Here is a 15,081-nt window from a genome sequence, read left to right as displayed (position 1 = left end):
CCACAATGGATTCGGTTGAGGAGGCAAGGGCGCGCGCGAGTTGGCAGCCACAGCAGCCACAGCCACAGCCACTCACACGGCAGCGGGGAGGGACACGCGGGCACACCTCACTGGAGCAGCCACCGGCTGGGCACAGCACATTCCCAGGAGGTCTGATCCTTACTCCCCCTCCACCTTTTACCTCGACTGTGTCATGGAGTCCGAGCCGTCCATGGACTTCCTGGCCTCGCCCGTCCTCGCCGCCCACCACACCCCAGCATCGTCGTCGGCGAGCCTGGCGGCAACACGCCGGAGCTCACCGTCAGCAGCCAGTCTAGCATCTGCTAGTAACAGTGATCTGTTCAGCGAGCATGTTGGTGGTGACGAGAACGCATCGGTCTCGTTTCTCGGTGAGCAGCTGCCGGCGGCAGCCCGCCGAGGCGGTGGCAGGGCCACGGGCAAGACCACCCGCGACGACTCGGTTTCACTCTTTGATCTCCCGTCGGTCGCCTCCATCTCCGCCATCAACGGCGGTGGCGAGTCGCCGCCACGCCCGCCGTCGTCTTTGCTCCACAACTCGGTGGCGTACTCGCCGCCTTCGTCAAAGTTCAAGGCGTTTGAGGAGAAGCTGAATAAGCTCCGGGAGGCCGAGCGCGGCCTCGCCCAGCGGCCAGCTGCGCCATCGCCGGCGCCCAAGGCACCGCTGCTCGAGTCAGCTGCCTCTGAAACCGGAATCTCGTTGCGGCGGCATCCGCGGACGGTGCTGCGGCCGGATCAGCGCCCGCCGTCGCCGCCGGTTGTGCCCATGCTCCGCCCGTCGTTGGTGACCGAGACCCGGGCGACGTCGATGCGGCTCGACGGATCGGCCAAGGCCAAGGCGGCTACAGACACTCTCGATACGCCCAAGGAGGCCCAGCTCGGCGATCCGTACGCCCGCAAGGTTGGGCCGAAGCACCTTCCCGCCCCTCCCAAGCACCTCGCCATGGTCCACGCCCCACCGACCTTTGGCACCGCACGCGTCGACAGCTCGGGCCAGCCCCGCAAGCTCGACAAGGCACGGGCGCGCGGCAAGGCCTCCGAGTCCGAATCAGCCTCGCTCTTCCAGCTTCCGCGCTCAGGCCTTCTCCATCCGCCGGCCAACGAGGGTACCGGCGGCTCGACGGTGGCAGCGCTGGCCAAGGCCGAGGCCAGGAGCCAGGCGTCGTCGCCAGCGCGGCGGGAAAGGGTCTACCGCGACGAGCCGCGGCTGGCGTTCTCACCATCGGGCAAGACACGCCAACGGATGCCCAACATGCGGCCGGCGCCGAGCGTGACGGCGTCTGTGGCAAGCCGCGGCCAGCCATCAGCATCGGAGCTTGTTGCATCCTGGAGCGCTGAGCTTCAAAAAGAGACCAAGACCCGGACCGATGTGTTCAAAGCCCCGAATCTTCTTACGTCGCTGCCTTCGGTATTTGATCGTGCGGGCGAGAAGGCGTCGTCGGCGCCGCCGGCACCGGCGGCTACTGCGCGCGCCACGGTCTCATCCACGCTCGGCTTTGCGCCGCCGGTGATTGCACCGCAGCCGCGAACTGTGACAACCCGCTCGTCGCGGCGACCGAGTCAGGCTCGTCCAGGTGTTGGTGGTGCACCACCACCACCGCCGACGTACCAGGCCCGGATCCGGGCCCAGCTTGCTGCCGGGGGCCGTCCGCAGACCAGTAGTGGGCTTATGCCTCCGGCTCCGCCGCCGCTGTTTGACGCCGTTAACGCCGCGCTTGGGGTCTCACGGGCCGACGGCGCCAAGACGGCGCGGTCGACAGAGTCTGACCTCGCCAAACTTCACAACGACTTTCTGCGCAAGCTCGACTCGGGCCCGTTTGCCGCAGAGACTGTCAAGATCAAAAAGCGGTCGGTGATCGGTGGCAAGCTCGGTGGCGGCATCATGTCGTCGCGGCCAGCGAGCTCGGCGGCGCCGCAGCGGGCGCGGACGTCGTCGCCGGTCAAGCGCGCGCTGGTCTCAGCTTTCAAGTCGCCGGCGCTGATCAAGCAGGCCGAGACCGATGCGCACTTTCGGGGTGCGCGCGACCTGACCACAGCGTTCACCCAGCCGCGACACGTTGCGGCCTCGTCAGACTCCAAGGGAGTGGCCAATGCATACGGCGCCCTTGGCAACCGCACACGGGCGCTGCCGTCATGGGATCCGCCGCAAGCTCGATCGTCGGTGGCGGCGTCCAGCGCCGCACGCACGCGCACATCCCGCAGCAGGCCGCACACGTCCGGCGGGACTGCTCGCACTGTCTTTGAGCCGCCGTCGCGGTCCAAACTCCTCGAGGAGCGGCTCGATCGGCCGTACCCGACCGGAACCTCCCGATCGGGCACCGGAGCCGCCACCAGCCGAAAGTATCGGGTCCCAGTTTCGGCTATAGCCTCACGCGTCTCATCGGCCTTTGCCGCCTCCACCGTGAGCACCACGACCCAGTCGTCGTCGCGGATGCCCCGTTCGCGCGTTCCGCTGACCTCACGCTACTCTCCGCAGCACAAGATCAAGAGCCTGGGTCTCTTGTCACCTCCAAGGTAGGCACAACGAGCATGCTCCACCAAGTACGAAGAAAGATCAAGGAACCTTGCCCATGGAGCCGAGCGAGGAGACAGCTGGTTGTGGCGGTGGCGGGCGCCGAACGGAACTGCCTCGGTCAACGGCACCCGACTTGAAACAGTTGAAAGAAAGTATGTTTGAGGGACGGAGGGGATGAAGAGGGATGGTTGCGGGTGGGCGTGTGTTTGACGAGAGCGAGTTGGGGGGGGGGGGGGGGCATGGGTATTGATAGTCACACAGTGCCGGGAGTAGTCATGGTCATGGTGGGGCTTGCGCAAGGCGGTGAGGCTGCTGGCTGGGCTCGGGAAGTGCTGGCTAGTCACCGAGTGTGGATGTGGCCTGATCCCTTTGGAGGGGGGATGAGGGAGGGGATGGGCATGGGGGAGACTTACAGAAGATGGGGTATGACGGATGGAATGGCGGATGTGCGGACGACATGGCAGACAGAATGTCCGAGGTTGATGTGCTGGCTGCCGGTGATTACGACGAGGTGCAGAAGGAGCTGATGGCGGAGGAGTGCATCCTCCTCGACGAGGCTGACAACGTGGTGGGCAAGGAGTCGAAGAAGACGTGCCATCTCAACACGGTGATCGAGGAGAAGGGTCTGCTCCATCGGGCCTTCTCGGTCTTCCTCTTCAACTCGGAGGGCAAGCTCCTGCTCCAGCAGCGCGCCGACGAGAAGATCACCTTCCCGGGCTACTGGACCAACACCTGCTGCTCGCACCCGCTCTACCGCGAGGCCGAGCTTGCCGATGACGGCGATGCGCTCGGGGTCAAGCGTGCGGCGATCCGCAAGCTCGAGCACGAGCTTGGCATTCCGGCCGAGGAGGTGCCGCTCGAGGCCTTCCACTGGCTCACCCGCCTGCACTACAAGGCTGCGTCGGACGGCCTGTGGGGCGAGCACGAGATCGACTACATCCTCATGTGCCAGCTCGACATCGACACCATCAAGCCGGTGGCCAACGAGGTCAAGGACATCCGCTATGTGTCCAAGGACGAGCTCGTTGAGCTCCTTGCCCAGGCCGACGCTGACGAGTCGGGCGAGCTCAAGATCACCCCGTGGTTCCGCCTCGTCGTCGACAACTTCCTCCTCCCCAAGTGGTGGGACCAGCTCGACAACCTGGAGTCGGTCATGGACAAGGAGACCATCCATCGCCTTGGCCCGGGCTTCGACAACTAATCGGCGCAAGCCAGTGTGTGTGCGGTAAACCAGCGAGTCAACCAGCGATGATCCGCGACAGAGTAGGGGCGATGACTGAGTGTGAGTGGCGCGGCGTGTCGTCGGCAGCGGTCAGCACCAGACTCGACCGTGACACGGGTGCCGCGAGCAAGTGAGAGCCATGTCACGCGACAGGGTACGTAGGACTCGGAGTGGGTTGAGAGCTAGTGGAGGAGGGGGAGGAGGGGGACTCACAGGCGTGGGCTTGGGCGTGGGTGGATGGGTGGATGGGTGGGTGCGGGGGTTGGGCCACGCAGCTACGGACGGGCGCCGGCGGCGGACGTCGATGGCGCCAAGAGCGCAACGAGGGCACTGGTAGTGGTGGTGCAGGTCGGAGGGCTAGAAAGACGGCAAAGCAAAGGGCTGTGGGTGGAGAGGCTGGAGGGAGGCCGTGGCGAAGGCGGGAAGTGAGAGGAAGTGGTATGGGTCTGGCGAGTGGCTCGGACGGAGCGAGGGCGACGTCCCCGGTGTCGGTGTCGTCGTCGTCATCGTCGTCATCGTCGTCGTCGTCACCGGCGATTGCCCGCTCTCCGGCGCCGACGGCTTCGGCCAAGGCGCGGAGATTGCAGCTCTTGGCCCAGTGGTCGATGCGTGAGGCAAGCCTGGACTCGCCATCCAAGGTGGCACGGAGCAGCCCGCTGACGATGCAGGCGCTGGCGCTCAACTCGCCGACGATGCACCGTGAGGCAGCTGATGCGGCGGCAGCGGCCATGCGGGTGAAGCAAAAGTGGGCGTCGGAGCGGGCGCGGGCGTCTGCTCTCGCCGCCGAGCTGGAGGAGTCGCGGGCACGTGAGGCGCAGCTGCGTGCGATGCTCGCAGGAGAGGGTGAGGCCGGAAGCCGCGACGCGCTGCTGAAGCGCGCGCGGGCGACCGAGGACGAGCTGAACCGACAGCGGCGAAAGCGCGAGCGCAGACGCGAGCATGGGCGTCAACGTGAGCGTGATAGTGAGCCTGGAATAGGGCAGGGCTCGAGCCTGACGTCCAGCGACGCCAAGGTCGAGGGCGTGCGGCTGCGGCAAGAGAACGCCCGTCTGCGGCGCGAGGTGGCAGAACTCAGCTCGCGCGAGGCGGAGCGCAGCGAGCTCATTGAGCACGCCGAAGAGAGTGCAGGGAAGCTTGTTGCCGCGAACCTGGAGATTGCCGGGCTCAAGCGCGAACTGCGTGAATCGCAGCGGATGCTAGCCGAGGAGCGACAGCACACGCGCGATGCGGTGGCTGCCGCCGAAGCCGCTGAGGCGTCGGTGAGCAGGCTGTCGGATGCTTTAGTCAAGGCGCGGAGCGAGGTGGCAGAGGCGCACGCAGCGGCGCAAGCGCGGATTGCGGCGATGGCGAGCGCGATGGAGCGGCAGGCAAGCTCGAGTGCGTCGCTAGCGCAGGCTGAAGCTGGGCAGCTGGCGGTACGAATCCGCGAGGTCGAGGCAGGTGCGCAACTGGCGCAGGTACAGGCGTTCGAGACGATTGAAGCCCAGGTGGGCGTCATTGCCAAGCTCCGCACGCGAGTGATGGAGCTGGAAGACGTTGTGCAGGCTCGGCGTGGCGCCGAGTGGCTGAAGGCCAAGCTCGAGGGGCTTGTGGACGACGTCAAGGCAGGCGATGTCAGGGAGGGAGGCAGCAGCAGCATTTGCCATAGGTGCACGGCAGCGGCGACCGAGATCGAGAGCCTTCGCGCACGGAACCGCGATGTGCGGATGCAGTTGCGTGCCAGAGAGGAGCATGTCGAGCAGCTGGAGCTGGAGCTGGAGGAGCTGACGGAGGATCAAAAGGGGCTTGAAAAGCGCATCGAGGTCCTGCGCGGCAAGTTACAGGAAGCCCATCGGGCGGCGGCGGCGCAAGATGCGTGGCGCGAGAGCGAGGCGCTTCAGGCCCAACTCGAGATGCGCGAGCAGGAGCTTGCACAGGCCGAGCAGTCGAGGGCGCGGCTGGAGTCCAAGACGACGATGCAGGACGAAGTCATCAGCAAGCTCCGTGCCGAGATGGAAGATAAGTTTGGGCTCGAGTCTCGTGTCGACATGCTGATGGCCGAGGCCGAGCAGCGGGCAAGGGTCGTGAGCTCGTTGCGCGCGGCGGTGGACGAGCGGTTTGGGCTCGAGGCCGAGCTCCAGGTTGCGCATGAGGCGCAGGTGGCACTCGAGTCGGAGATGCGGGCTCTGAGGGCGAGATGCGCAAGTCTAGAGGCCGATGCGCAGCGAGTGGCGGTGCTCGAGGCCGAGGTTGCGCACGTGGGTGAGCTCGAGGCTGACGTGGCAAGCGCAGAGACAGCGCAGCAGCAGACACTGGCGGCGCTTGCCGAGGTGCAGTCTGCGCTGGCAGCGGCCGAGGACCAAGTTTTGCAGGTAGGCCAGGTTGAAGCCGAGCTGGAGAAGGCCAAGGTTGAGCTTGGGGAGGCCAAGGCCGATGCCAAGCGTGCTATTGTACAACTTGAGGCGGCCGAGGCTCAGCTTGCCGATGCTAAGGCCGATGCTGAGCGTGTGGCCGAGCTGAAGGCTGAACTAGATGTGGCAAAGGCCAAGGCCGAGGCCGATGCTGGGCGCGTGATCGAGCTGGAGGCTCAGCTGGCTGTGGCCATGACTGATGTCAAAGTTAGAGCCGAGCACGCCGCCGAGTGGGAGGCAGAGCTGGATAGCGCCAAGGCTGAGCTTGTTGACGCTAAGGCTAATGCCGAGCAGCGACAGTTGGAAGCTCTGGAAATGAGCAGCAAGATCCAAGTCCAGAGCTCTGTCATCGACGCGCTGCGCGAGCAATCAAAGAACAACTCATCTGTCGAGGACGAGTTGGTCTCTGCACGCGCTGAGCTACTCGCCAAACAAGCGAGATTTGAGGCCGATCTCGAGGCAGCCCGCGCCGAGATCGCGGCTCTTCAGTCAGTCGTCGAGGCCAAGACCACGCTCGATACCGAACTCGAGGCTGCCCGCGCCGAGATCGAGACCCTGCAGTCAGCTGTTGACGCCAAGGCCACGCTCGAGACCGATCTCGATGCTGCTGTCGAGGCCAAGGCCACGCTCGAGACTGATCTCGAGGCTGCCCGCACCGAGATCGAGACCCTGCAGTCAGCTGTCGAGGCCAAGGCCACGCTCGAGACCGATCTCGAGGCTGCCCACGCCGAGATCGAGACCCTGCAGTCAGCTGTCGAGGCCAAGGCCACACTCGAGACCGAACTCGAGGCTGCTGTCGAGGCCAAGGCCACGCTCGAGACTGATCTCGAGGCTGCCCGCACCGAGATCGAAACCCTGCAGTCAGCTGTTGACGCCAAGGCCACGCTCGAGGCAGAGCTTGAGGCTACTGTCGAGGCCAAGGCCTCGCTCGAGGCAGAGCTTGAAGCTACTGCTGACGCTAAGGCTACGCTCGAGGCAGAGCTCGAAGCTACCCACACCGAGATCGAGACCCTGCAGTCCGCGACTGACGTCAAGGCCACGCTCGAGGCAGAGCTTGAGGCTGCCCGCGCCGAGAGCGAGACCCTGCAGTCAGCTGTTGACGCCAAGGCCACGCTCGAGGCAGAGCTTGAGGCTACTGTCGAGGCCAAGGCCTCGCTCGAGGTAGAGCTTGAAGCTTCTGCTGACGCCAAGGCCACGCTCGAGACCGAACTCGAGGCTGCTGTCGAGGCCAAGGCCACGCTCGAGGCAGAGCTTGAGGCTGCTGTTGAGGCCAAGGCCACGCTCGAGGTAGAGCTTGAAGCTGCTATCGAGGCCAAGGCCACGCTCGAGGTAGAGCTTGAGGCTGCCCGCGCCGAGATCGAAACCCTGCAGTCAGCTGTTGACGCCAAGGCCACACTCGAGACCGATCTCGAGGCTGCTGTCGAGGCCAAGGCCACGCTCGAGGCAGAGCTTGAGGCTGCCCGCGCCGAGATCGAGACCCTGCAGTCCGTTGCTGCCGATGCCAATGCCACGCTCGAGGCAGAGCTTGAAGCTGCTCACGCCGAGATTGAGACCCTGCAGTCAGCTGCTGACGCTAAGGTCATGCTCGAGACTGATCTCGATGCTGCTGTCGAGGCCAAGGCCACGCTCGAGACTGATCTCGAGGCTGCTGTCGAGGCCAAGGCCACGCTCGAGGCAGAGCTTGAGGCTGCCCGCGCCGAGATCGAGACCCTGCAGTCCGTTGCTGTCGAGGCCAAGGCCACGCTCGAGGCAGAACTCGAGGCTGCCCGCGCCGAGATCGAAACCCTGCAGTCAGCTGTTGACGCCAATGCCACGCTCGAGGCAGAGCTTGAAGCTGCTGTCGAGGCCAAGGCCACGCTCGAGACCGAACTCGAGGCTGCCCACGCCAAGATCGAGACCCTGCAGTCAGCTGTCGAGGCCAAGGCCACGCTCGAGACCGAACTCGAGGCTGCTGTCGAGGCCAAGGCCACGCTCGAGGTAGAGCTTGAGGCTGCCCGCGCCGAGATCGAAACCCTGCAGTCAGCTGTTGACGCCAATGCCACGCTCGAGGCAGAGCTTGAAGCTGCTGTCGAGGCCAAGGTCACGCTCGAGGCAGAGTTTGAGGCTACTGTCGAGGCCAAGGCCTCGCTCGAGGTTGAGCTTGAAGCTTCTGCTGACGCCAAGGCCACGCTCGAGGCAGAGCTTGAAGCTGCTGTCGAGGCCAAGGCCACACTCGAGACCGATCTCGAGGCTGCCCGCACCGAGATCGAGACCCTGCAGTCAGCTGCTGACGCCAAGGCCACGCTCGAGACCGAACTCGAGGCTGCTATCGAGGCCAAGGCCACGCTCGAGGCAGAGCTTGAGGCTGCCCGCGCCGAGATCGAGACCCTGCAGTCCGTTGCTGTCGAGGCCAAGGCCACACTCGAGACCGATCTCGAGGCTGCTCGCGCCGAGATCGAGACCCTGCAGTCAGCTGCTGACGCTAAGGTCACGCTCGAGACTGATCTCGAGGCTGCTGTCGAGGCCAAGGCCACGCTCGAGACTGATCTCGAGGCTGCCCACGCCGAGATCGAGACCCTGCAGTCAGCTGCTAACGCCAATGCCACGCTCGAGGCAGAGCTTGAGGCTACTGTCGAGGCCAAGGCCACGCTCGAGACTGATCTCGAGGCTGCCCGCGCCGAGATCGAGACCCTGCAGTCCGTTGCTGTCGAGGCCAAGGCCACACTCGAGACCGATCTCGAGGCTGCCCGCACCGAGATCGAGACCCTGCAGTCAGCTGCTGACGCCAAGGCCACGCTCGAGGCAGAACTCGAGGCTGCCCGCGCCGAGATCGAAACCCTGCAGTCAGCTGTTGACGCCAATGCCACGCTCGAGGCAGAGCTTGAAGCTGCTGTCGAGGCCAAGGTCACGCTCGAGACCGATCTCGAGGCTGCCCGCACCGAGATCGAGACCCTGCAGTCAGCTGTCGAGGCCAAGGCCACGCTCGAGACCGAACTCGAGGCTGCTGTCGAGGCCAAGGCCACGCTCGAGGTAGAGCTTGAGGCTGCCCGCGCCGAGATTGAAACCCTGCAGTCAGCTGTTGACGCCAAGGCCACACTCGAGACCGATCTCGAGGCTGCTGTCGAGGCCAAGGCCACGCTCGAGGCAGAACTCGAGGCTGCCCGCGCCGAGATCGAAACCCTGCAGTCAGCTGTTGACGCCAAGGCCACGCTCGAGGCAGAGCTTGAGGCTACTGTCGAGGCCAAGGCCACGCTCGAGACTGATCTCGAGGCTGCCCGCGCCGAGATCGAGACCCTGCAGTCCGTTGCTGTCGAGGCCAAGGCCACACTCGAGACCGATCTCGAGGCTGCCCGCACCGAGATCGAGACCCTGCAGTCAGCTGCTGACGCCAAGGCCACGCTCGAGGCAGAACTCGAGGCTGCCCGCGCCGAGATCGAAACCCTGCAGTCAGCTGTTGACGCCAAGGCCACGCTCGAGGCAGAGCTTGAGGCTACTGTCGAGGCCAAGGCCACGCTCGAGGCAGAGCTTGAGGCTGCCCGCGCCGAGATCGAAACCCTGCAGTCAGCTGTTGACGCCAAGGCCACGCTCGAGGCAGAGCTTGAGGCTACTGTCGAGGCCAAGGCCGCGCTCGAGGCAGAGCTTGAGGCTGCCCGCGCCGAGATCGAGACCCTGCAGTCCGTTGCTGTCGAGGCCAAGGCCACACTCGAGACCGATCTCGAGGCTGCCCGCACCGAGATCGAGACCCTGCAGTCAGCTGCTGACGCCAAGGCCACGCTCGAGGCAGAACTCGAGGCTGCCCGCGCCGAGATCGAAACCCTGCAGTCAGCTGTTGACGCCAAGGCCACGCTCGAGGCAGAGCTTGAGGCTACTGTCGAGGCCAAGGCCTCGCTCGAGGCAGAGCTTGAAGCTACTGCTGACGCTAAGGCTACGCTCGAGGCAGAGCTCGAAGCTACCCACACCGAGATCGAGACCCTGCAGTCCGCGACTGACGTCAAGGCCACGCTCGAGGCAGAGCTTGAGGCTGCCCGCGCCGAGAGCGGGACCCTGCAGTCAGCTGTTGACGCCAAGGCCACGCTCGAGGCAGAGCTTGAGGCTACTGCCAAGGCCAAGGCCTCGCTCGAGGTAGAGCTTGAAGCTTCTGCTGACGCCAAGGCCACGCTCGAGGCAGAGCTTGAGGCTGCTGTTGAGGCCAAGGCCACGCTCGAGACCGAACTCGATGCTGCCCGCGCCAAGATCGAGACCCTGCAGTCCGTTGCTGCCGATGCCAATGCCACGCTCGAGGCAGAGCTTGAGGCTGCCCGCGCCGAGATCGAGACCCTGCAGTCCGTTGCTGCCGACGCCAATGCCACGCTCGAGGCAGAGCTTATGGCTGCTCGCGCCGAGATTGAGACCCTGCAGTCAGCTGCTGACGCCAAGACCATGCTCGAGGCAGAGCTTGAGGCTGCTGTCGAGGCCAAGGCCACGCTCGAGACCGACCTGCTTAGGACCCACTCGGAGGTGAACACTTTCCGCACCGCCGCTGCCGCCTCAGCGACTTCGGCTGCCGCACTCTTGCAGCAGCTCCGCGCCCTCCCGCCGACGCCGCCCGCGCCTGACCTCTCACACCTACTCGCCACCATTGACTCGGTGTATGCGTCGGCGACGCAGAGCTAAATCACTTTACTTCGACCTCCAGCACGGACAGAAGATGCGCCGCTTCTGGGGCACATCGGTCTCGTAAAAGTCGACGCCGCCCGACTCGGCCACCGCTCCGCTGAGAAGCGCGGTCCGCTCGCTGATCCGCGCCATCCCCCGGTCTACCGATGGCACCTTGCCAAACACAAAGACAATGCCAATGAGGATGGCTGTACAGATGAGGAGGCCGACCCACGACGGGTACCACCCGAGCCCGCACGGAATGGTCCCGCCCAGCAGCGAGACGACCGAGACAATGCCGACGTACAACGCCATCGACGAGATGTGCAGCGGAATGTCGGCACCAGAGACCATACACGCGAGCACCGAGTTATCGGCAATCGGCGCAATGACGTTGCCAAACACCGCGCCCGACAGCACCGACGAGACCGACTGGAGGACGACGTTGGACGCTGCGTGCGCGGTTGACTTGGTCGATAGCGTGTAGGCGAGCGGGACGACAAGAGGGAAGAGGATGCCCATGGTGCCAAAAGCAGAGCCCGTGGCAAACGACATGAGGAAGGCCGTGAGGGTGATGATGAGCGGAAGGATGCCGACCGGGATGCCATTGCAGATCTCCGAGAGGAATGCAGCCGTTTGCAAATCAAAGATGACTCCGCCGAGGGCCCACGCCAGCAGCAGGATGATGATCGCCTCCAGGATGTCCTTGACGCCCTCGACCCATGCCTCCATGGCCTCAGACAGCGTGAGAATGCACTGCAGTAGCGCGAGGAAGAGCGCCGCCATCGTGCCCAACAGCGACGCCCAGAGCAGCGCGTCGATCGAGTTGGCGTTGGAGAAGATGTTGACCAGCGTCCGCGGCGGCGGGTTCTTCTCGCCGCGCAGCGTGTAGTACCCGTCGAGGTACATGCCCACAAACGTGACCACAATGATGATGCCAAATGGAATGGCAGCGTTGAACCAGCGCTGCGGCGCGCCCGGCTTGGGGGCCAGCGCCCCGCCGTCACCAGCCCCGGCCCCGTCGCCTGAACCACTGTCCGAGCTCGCCCCGGACAGCAGTCGCGGCTCGTCGCCCACCCGCATGCTCGTCTCGTTCGACGAGAGCCCGCGGACAAGAATCGGGTCGCCGGTCGTCTCTTCGGGGAAAGCGGCGTGCCGAGCACAGGATCCACCGAGTATCCGAGCCCACCGCCGACCTCGCCCGACCGCAGTGCATACTTGGCCGAGTTGATAGACATGCCGCGCCGCGATGACGCCATCGACATCGACGAGTCGGTCCGCCGTCGCGACACCGCCTCCTGCTCCGCCAGCGCATCCTCCTCGAGTGCCAGCATCGGCCCAAAGTCGCGCCGCATTAGCGTGAGGATCCAAACAAAGACAATCATGAGGACAGGGAAGAACCGGTACGGGATGGTCTGCAGGAAAATGACAAACGCATCGCCGTCGAGCCCCAACTGCTCGTACTGCGTCTGAATGTAGCCGACCTCCACGCCGACCCACGACGAGACCGGCGCAAACGACGCCAGGCACGCGCCCATGACATGGATGAGAAAGGCAAACTTGGCCGGCGAGACCGCGAGCCGCGACAGAATTGGCTTCATCGTCGAGCCCACAATTAGAATTGACGAATAGTCATCAAAGAAGATGACAAGGCCCATGGCAAGCGTACAGACCTTGGCCGAAAACGACGACTTGGTCAGCTTGGTCACTACCTTGGCCAGCCCGAGCGTCCCGCCCATCTTGGACACAATCCCGATGCACCCGCCGAGGAAAAAGGTGAACAGAATGACGCCGGGGTGACCCGAGCCCTCGATAGCCTGCACCCAGTACGTGTCTGCCGACCGCAGCAGACCCTCGAGCGGGTCGAGCCGGTTGAGCAGAAACGCCGCCAGCCAGACGCCCGAGAACAGCGCGAGGAGGACCTGCCGGAAGGCAATCGCCACCACAGTCGTCAGCATCGGAGGGAGGACCGAGACCCACCCCGGAAGCACCCGCCGGATCGTGGTAAAGCCACAGAGCGAGTCCGTGCTTCCGGCCGCACGGACAATGACCTCCAGCCGGACCATCCCCGCCGAGTTGACAACAAACGACGGCACGTCGTGATCGAGCACACGCGTCCCGTTCGCCAACTCCGTCGCCACGTGCCCGACTACCCACGGCCGCCACCCGTGGCTCGGCGTGTGGATCCGCTGCGAAATGGTCAGGTTGCTTGCCCACAGCGAGTTGTTGTAGTACGGCGTGAGCACGAGCTGCGGCTTGACTCTGATGTGCGTCAGCATGACCTACTCATCCCACATCCGCCCATCACACCCCATAAGCCACACATTCACACACACGCATCCCACTCCCGCTCCCCTCTCATCCTGCCACCGCTCCAAATCCCCTCCCCAGCTGCCCATCACGCCCTCAACGGCTGGCATCTGCCCGACACGAAATTGGCAGTGTGACAGCCGCCCACCGCAAGCCGCCGCCTCCCTCTCCCTCCTCCCCCTCCCCATCCCACGACACGCCAGGTGGCCACGCACCTCGGGCAGCAGCATGCCGGAGCCTTGGTCGCACGAGACGGTCTTAGTGGCCCATGCCGCACTGGCAAGGAGCAAACACGCCATACATGCGACAAAGAGGCTGCGGGCTTGTCTCAAAGCCATGGCCTCCGTCCCCTTTCGAGTCAGCTGTCCCGTCTCCTGGCACGCTGCCGACAACCTGGCGGCTGTGGGCGGACAGGCGGCCGATGGCCAAGTTGGGGTCAGGGAGAGGGGGAAGGGGATGGCTGTGTGCCTGTATGTGATGATCGATGGGGGGCTATGGCTACGATCGGATGCGTGACGGCGCGGCGGCGCGGCGCAGCGGCGGGCGGGGGTGCGTGCTGCAGCCGGAAACTCGGCGGAGACGCCCCATTCGAAGGCCGCAGGCGGGGGATGGTCATGATGATGTCTCGGCAGCGGTGGCAGGCGGAGCGGCAAAAACGGGCTCGTCAGGATTGGCTTCCTGCCAGCCGTCGGACTCGTCGGTGGCGGAGAAGAAGGCATCGGCCTTGAGCTCGGCCCAGGCGTCGCCGGCAAGCTTGTCGGCAGCAAAAGCCTTGTCGGCGTCGATGGCTGCGATGAGTGCGTCGAGCGAGTCGTACTTTTCCATGGGCCGAATATAACCGACGAGGACAAGGTTGAGGACCGAGTCGTAAAAGTCAGATTCGAACTCGTCCATGATGTGGACCTCGAGCGTCTTGGTCGTGTTCCCGTAGTGCGGGTTATACCCGACCGAGACAACAGCCGGTAGCACCGCGCCGGGCCGAGCAGCCGGCACTGAGGCCCAGCCGTAGTAAACCCCGATGGCGCAGTTGTCGAGCCAGGGGAACGAGTTGACGTCGAGGTTGGCTGTTTCCCCGAGGCCCGCATGTCGCCCACACGCCGCATGCATGCCCCCGGCAACATCACCACCAGCAATGCCGCCATCGATACGTTAGCCACCAGCAATGCCGCCATCGATGCGTTGGCCACCAGCAATGCCGCCATCGATGCGTTGGCCACCAGCAATGCCGCCATCGATGCGTTGGCCACCAGCAATGCCGCCATCGATACGTTAGCCACCAGCAATGCCGCCATCGATGCGTTGGCCACCAGCAATGCCGCCATCGATACGTTAGCCACCAGCAATGCCGCCATCGATGCGTTGAGCATCATCGCCATCACCATCACCATCACCATCACCATCACCATAACCCATGCCCATACCCCATACCCATACCCATACCCATACCCATGCCCCATACCCCTTCCCTCAATGAGTCCACCCACCTTCCCCTTCCCCTCCATGCGACCCGTCACTGCCTTCCCCAAACTCCGTACCTGTGGGACAGCCCAGCTCCTTCGACCCACGCCCAAAGCCCCGAATGACAGTCCCCCGGAACCGCAGCTGCTGCTCTGCCATGGCTTGTCCGAGAGGTGTAGAGAGGTGTGCCCACCTGTCCCGTCCCCCCCCTCCCCCCCCCCTCCCCCCCCCCTCCCCTGCTCACCGTCTGACGCTTGTCGCGCACCGCTGATACGCCGCTTGTGCCGTCTACTCTCTTCGGGCCAAAGGGAGCATATGTGTTGGTATAAGGGAGATAAGAAGATAGATATGTGGGTAACAGTATACTGCATATGATGGTGTTGTTTTTGTGTGTGATTCTGGTGTGGATGGGGTGGAGGAGGGGGAGGAGGAGGGAGAAGGGGGAGACGGGATGAATATCGGTGATCATGTTGGCGTGACATAGTAAACACATGGCGACATACCACGGAATGGGCTGGCAACCACACACACACACACACACACACACACACACA

The 15,081-nt window shown here is 64.5% G+C and overlaps 5 protein-coding genes across 5 annotated transcripts in view; 3 read left to right on the top strand and 2 right to left on the bottom strand.

Moving 5' to 3' along the window:
- Positions 1-193: 193 nt before the first annotated feature.
- Positions 194-3,743, top strand: AMSG_08047 (isopentenyl-diphosphate Delta-isomerase 1; the record flags this gene model as incomplete). Its single annotated transcript, XM_013899833.1, has 2 exons — positions 194-2,520; positions 3,002-3,743. 2 exons carry the CDS (start codon positions 194-196, stop codon positions 3,732-3,734), a joined length of 3,060 nt encoding a protein of 1,019 aa, XP_013755287.1. The 3' UTR covers positions 3,735-3,743.
- Positions 3,744-4,195: 452 nt separating this feature from the next.
- Positions 4,196-10,719, top strand: AMSG_08046 (uncharacterized protein; the record flags this gene model as incomplete). Its single annotated transcript, XM_013899832.1, has 2 exons — positions 4,196-10,570; positions 10,609-10,719. 2 exons carry the CDS (start codon positions 4,196-4,198, stop codon positions 10,717-10,719), a joined length of 6,486 nt encoding a protein of 2,161 aa, XP_013755286.1.
- A 49-nt stretch (positions 10,720-10,768) lies between these two features.
- On the bottom strand, positions 10,769-13,368 carry AMSG_08045 (NhaC Na:H antiporter family protein; the record flags this gene model as incomplete). The annotated part of the gene is made up of 3 exons (XM_013899831.1): positions 10,769-11,893; positions 11,932-13,041; positions 13,285-13,368. The coding sequence occupies 3 exons, from the start codon at positions 13,366-13,368 to the stop codon at positions 10,784-10,786; spliced, it is 2,304 nt and encodes a 767-aa protein (XP_013755285.1). The 3' UTR covers positions 10,769-10,783.
- A 153-nt stretch (positions 13,369-13,521) lies between these two features.
- Positions 13,522-14,707, bottom strand: AMSG_08044 (riboflavin kinase). Its single transcript, XM_013899830.1, has 2 exons — positions 14,605-14,707; positions 13,522-14,133 (listed from the first exon to the last, which is right to left on the bottom strand). Exons 1-2 carry the CDS (start codon positions 14,684-14,686, stop codon positions 13,682-13,684), a joined length of 534 nt encoding a protein of 177 aa, XP_013755284.1. The 5' UTR covers positions 14,687-14,707; the 3' UTR covers positions 13,522-13,681.
- A 168-nt stretch (positions 14,708-14,875) lies between these two features.
- The window catches only part of AMSG_08043 (autophagy protein 5), a gene marked incomplete at its 5' end in the record, with an annotated part of 1,000 nt that continues 794 nt past the window's right edge, over positions 14,876-15,081 (top strand). Inside the window, one exon of the mRNA XM_013899829.1 lies at positions 14,876-14,887. Within this exon, the coding sequence (XP_013755283.1) occupies positions 14,876-14,887 (12 nt within the window). The remainder of the gene's footprint in view (positions 14,888-15,081) is intronic.

This window comes from Thecamonas trahens, assembly GCF_000142905.1.
Source record: "Thecamonas trahens ATCC 50062 unplaced genomic scaffold supercont1.41, whole genome shotgun sequence".
In the NCBI taxonomy this organism is placed as follows: Eukaryota; order Apusomonadida; family Apusomonadidae; genus Thecamonas; species Thecamonas trahens.
This window is presented reverse-complemented; position numbering and strand designations above follow the sequence as displayed.

Excerpts from the sequence above, each read along its gene's own strand:
- AMSG_08044 (XM_013899830.1), bottom strand. The coding sequence starts at position 14,686 with ATGGCAGAGCAGCAGCTGCGGTTCCGGGGGACTGTCATTCGGGGCTTT. Across the intron at positions 14,134-14,604 it reads GGAGCTGGGCTGTCCCACAG|CCAACCTCGACGTCAACTCG; the intron begins GTACGGAGTTTG and ends TCGGGGAAACAG.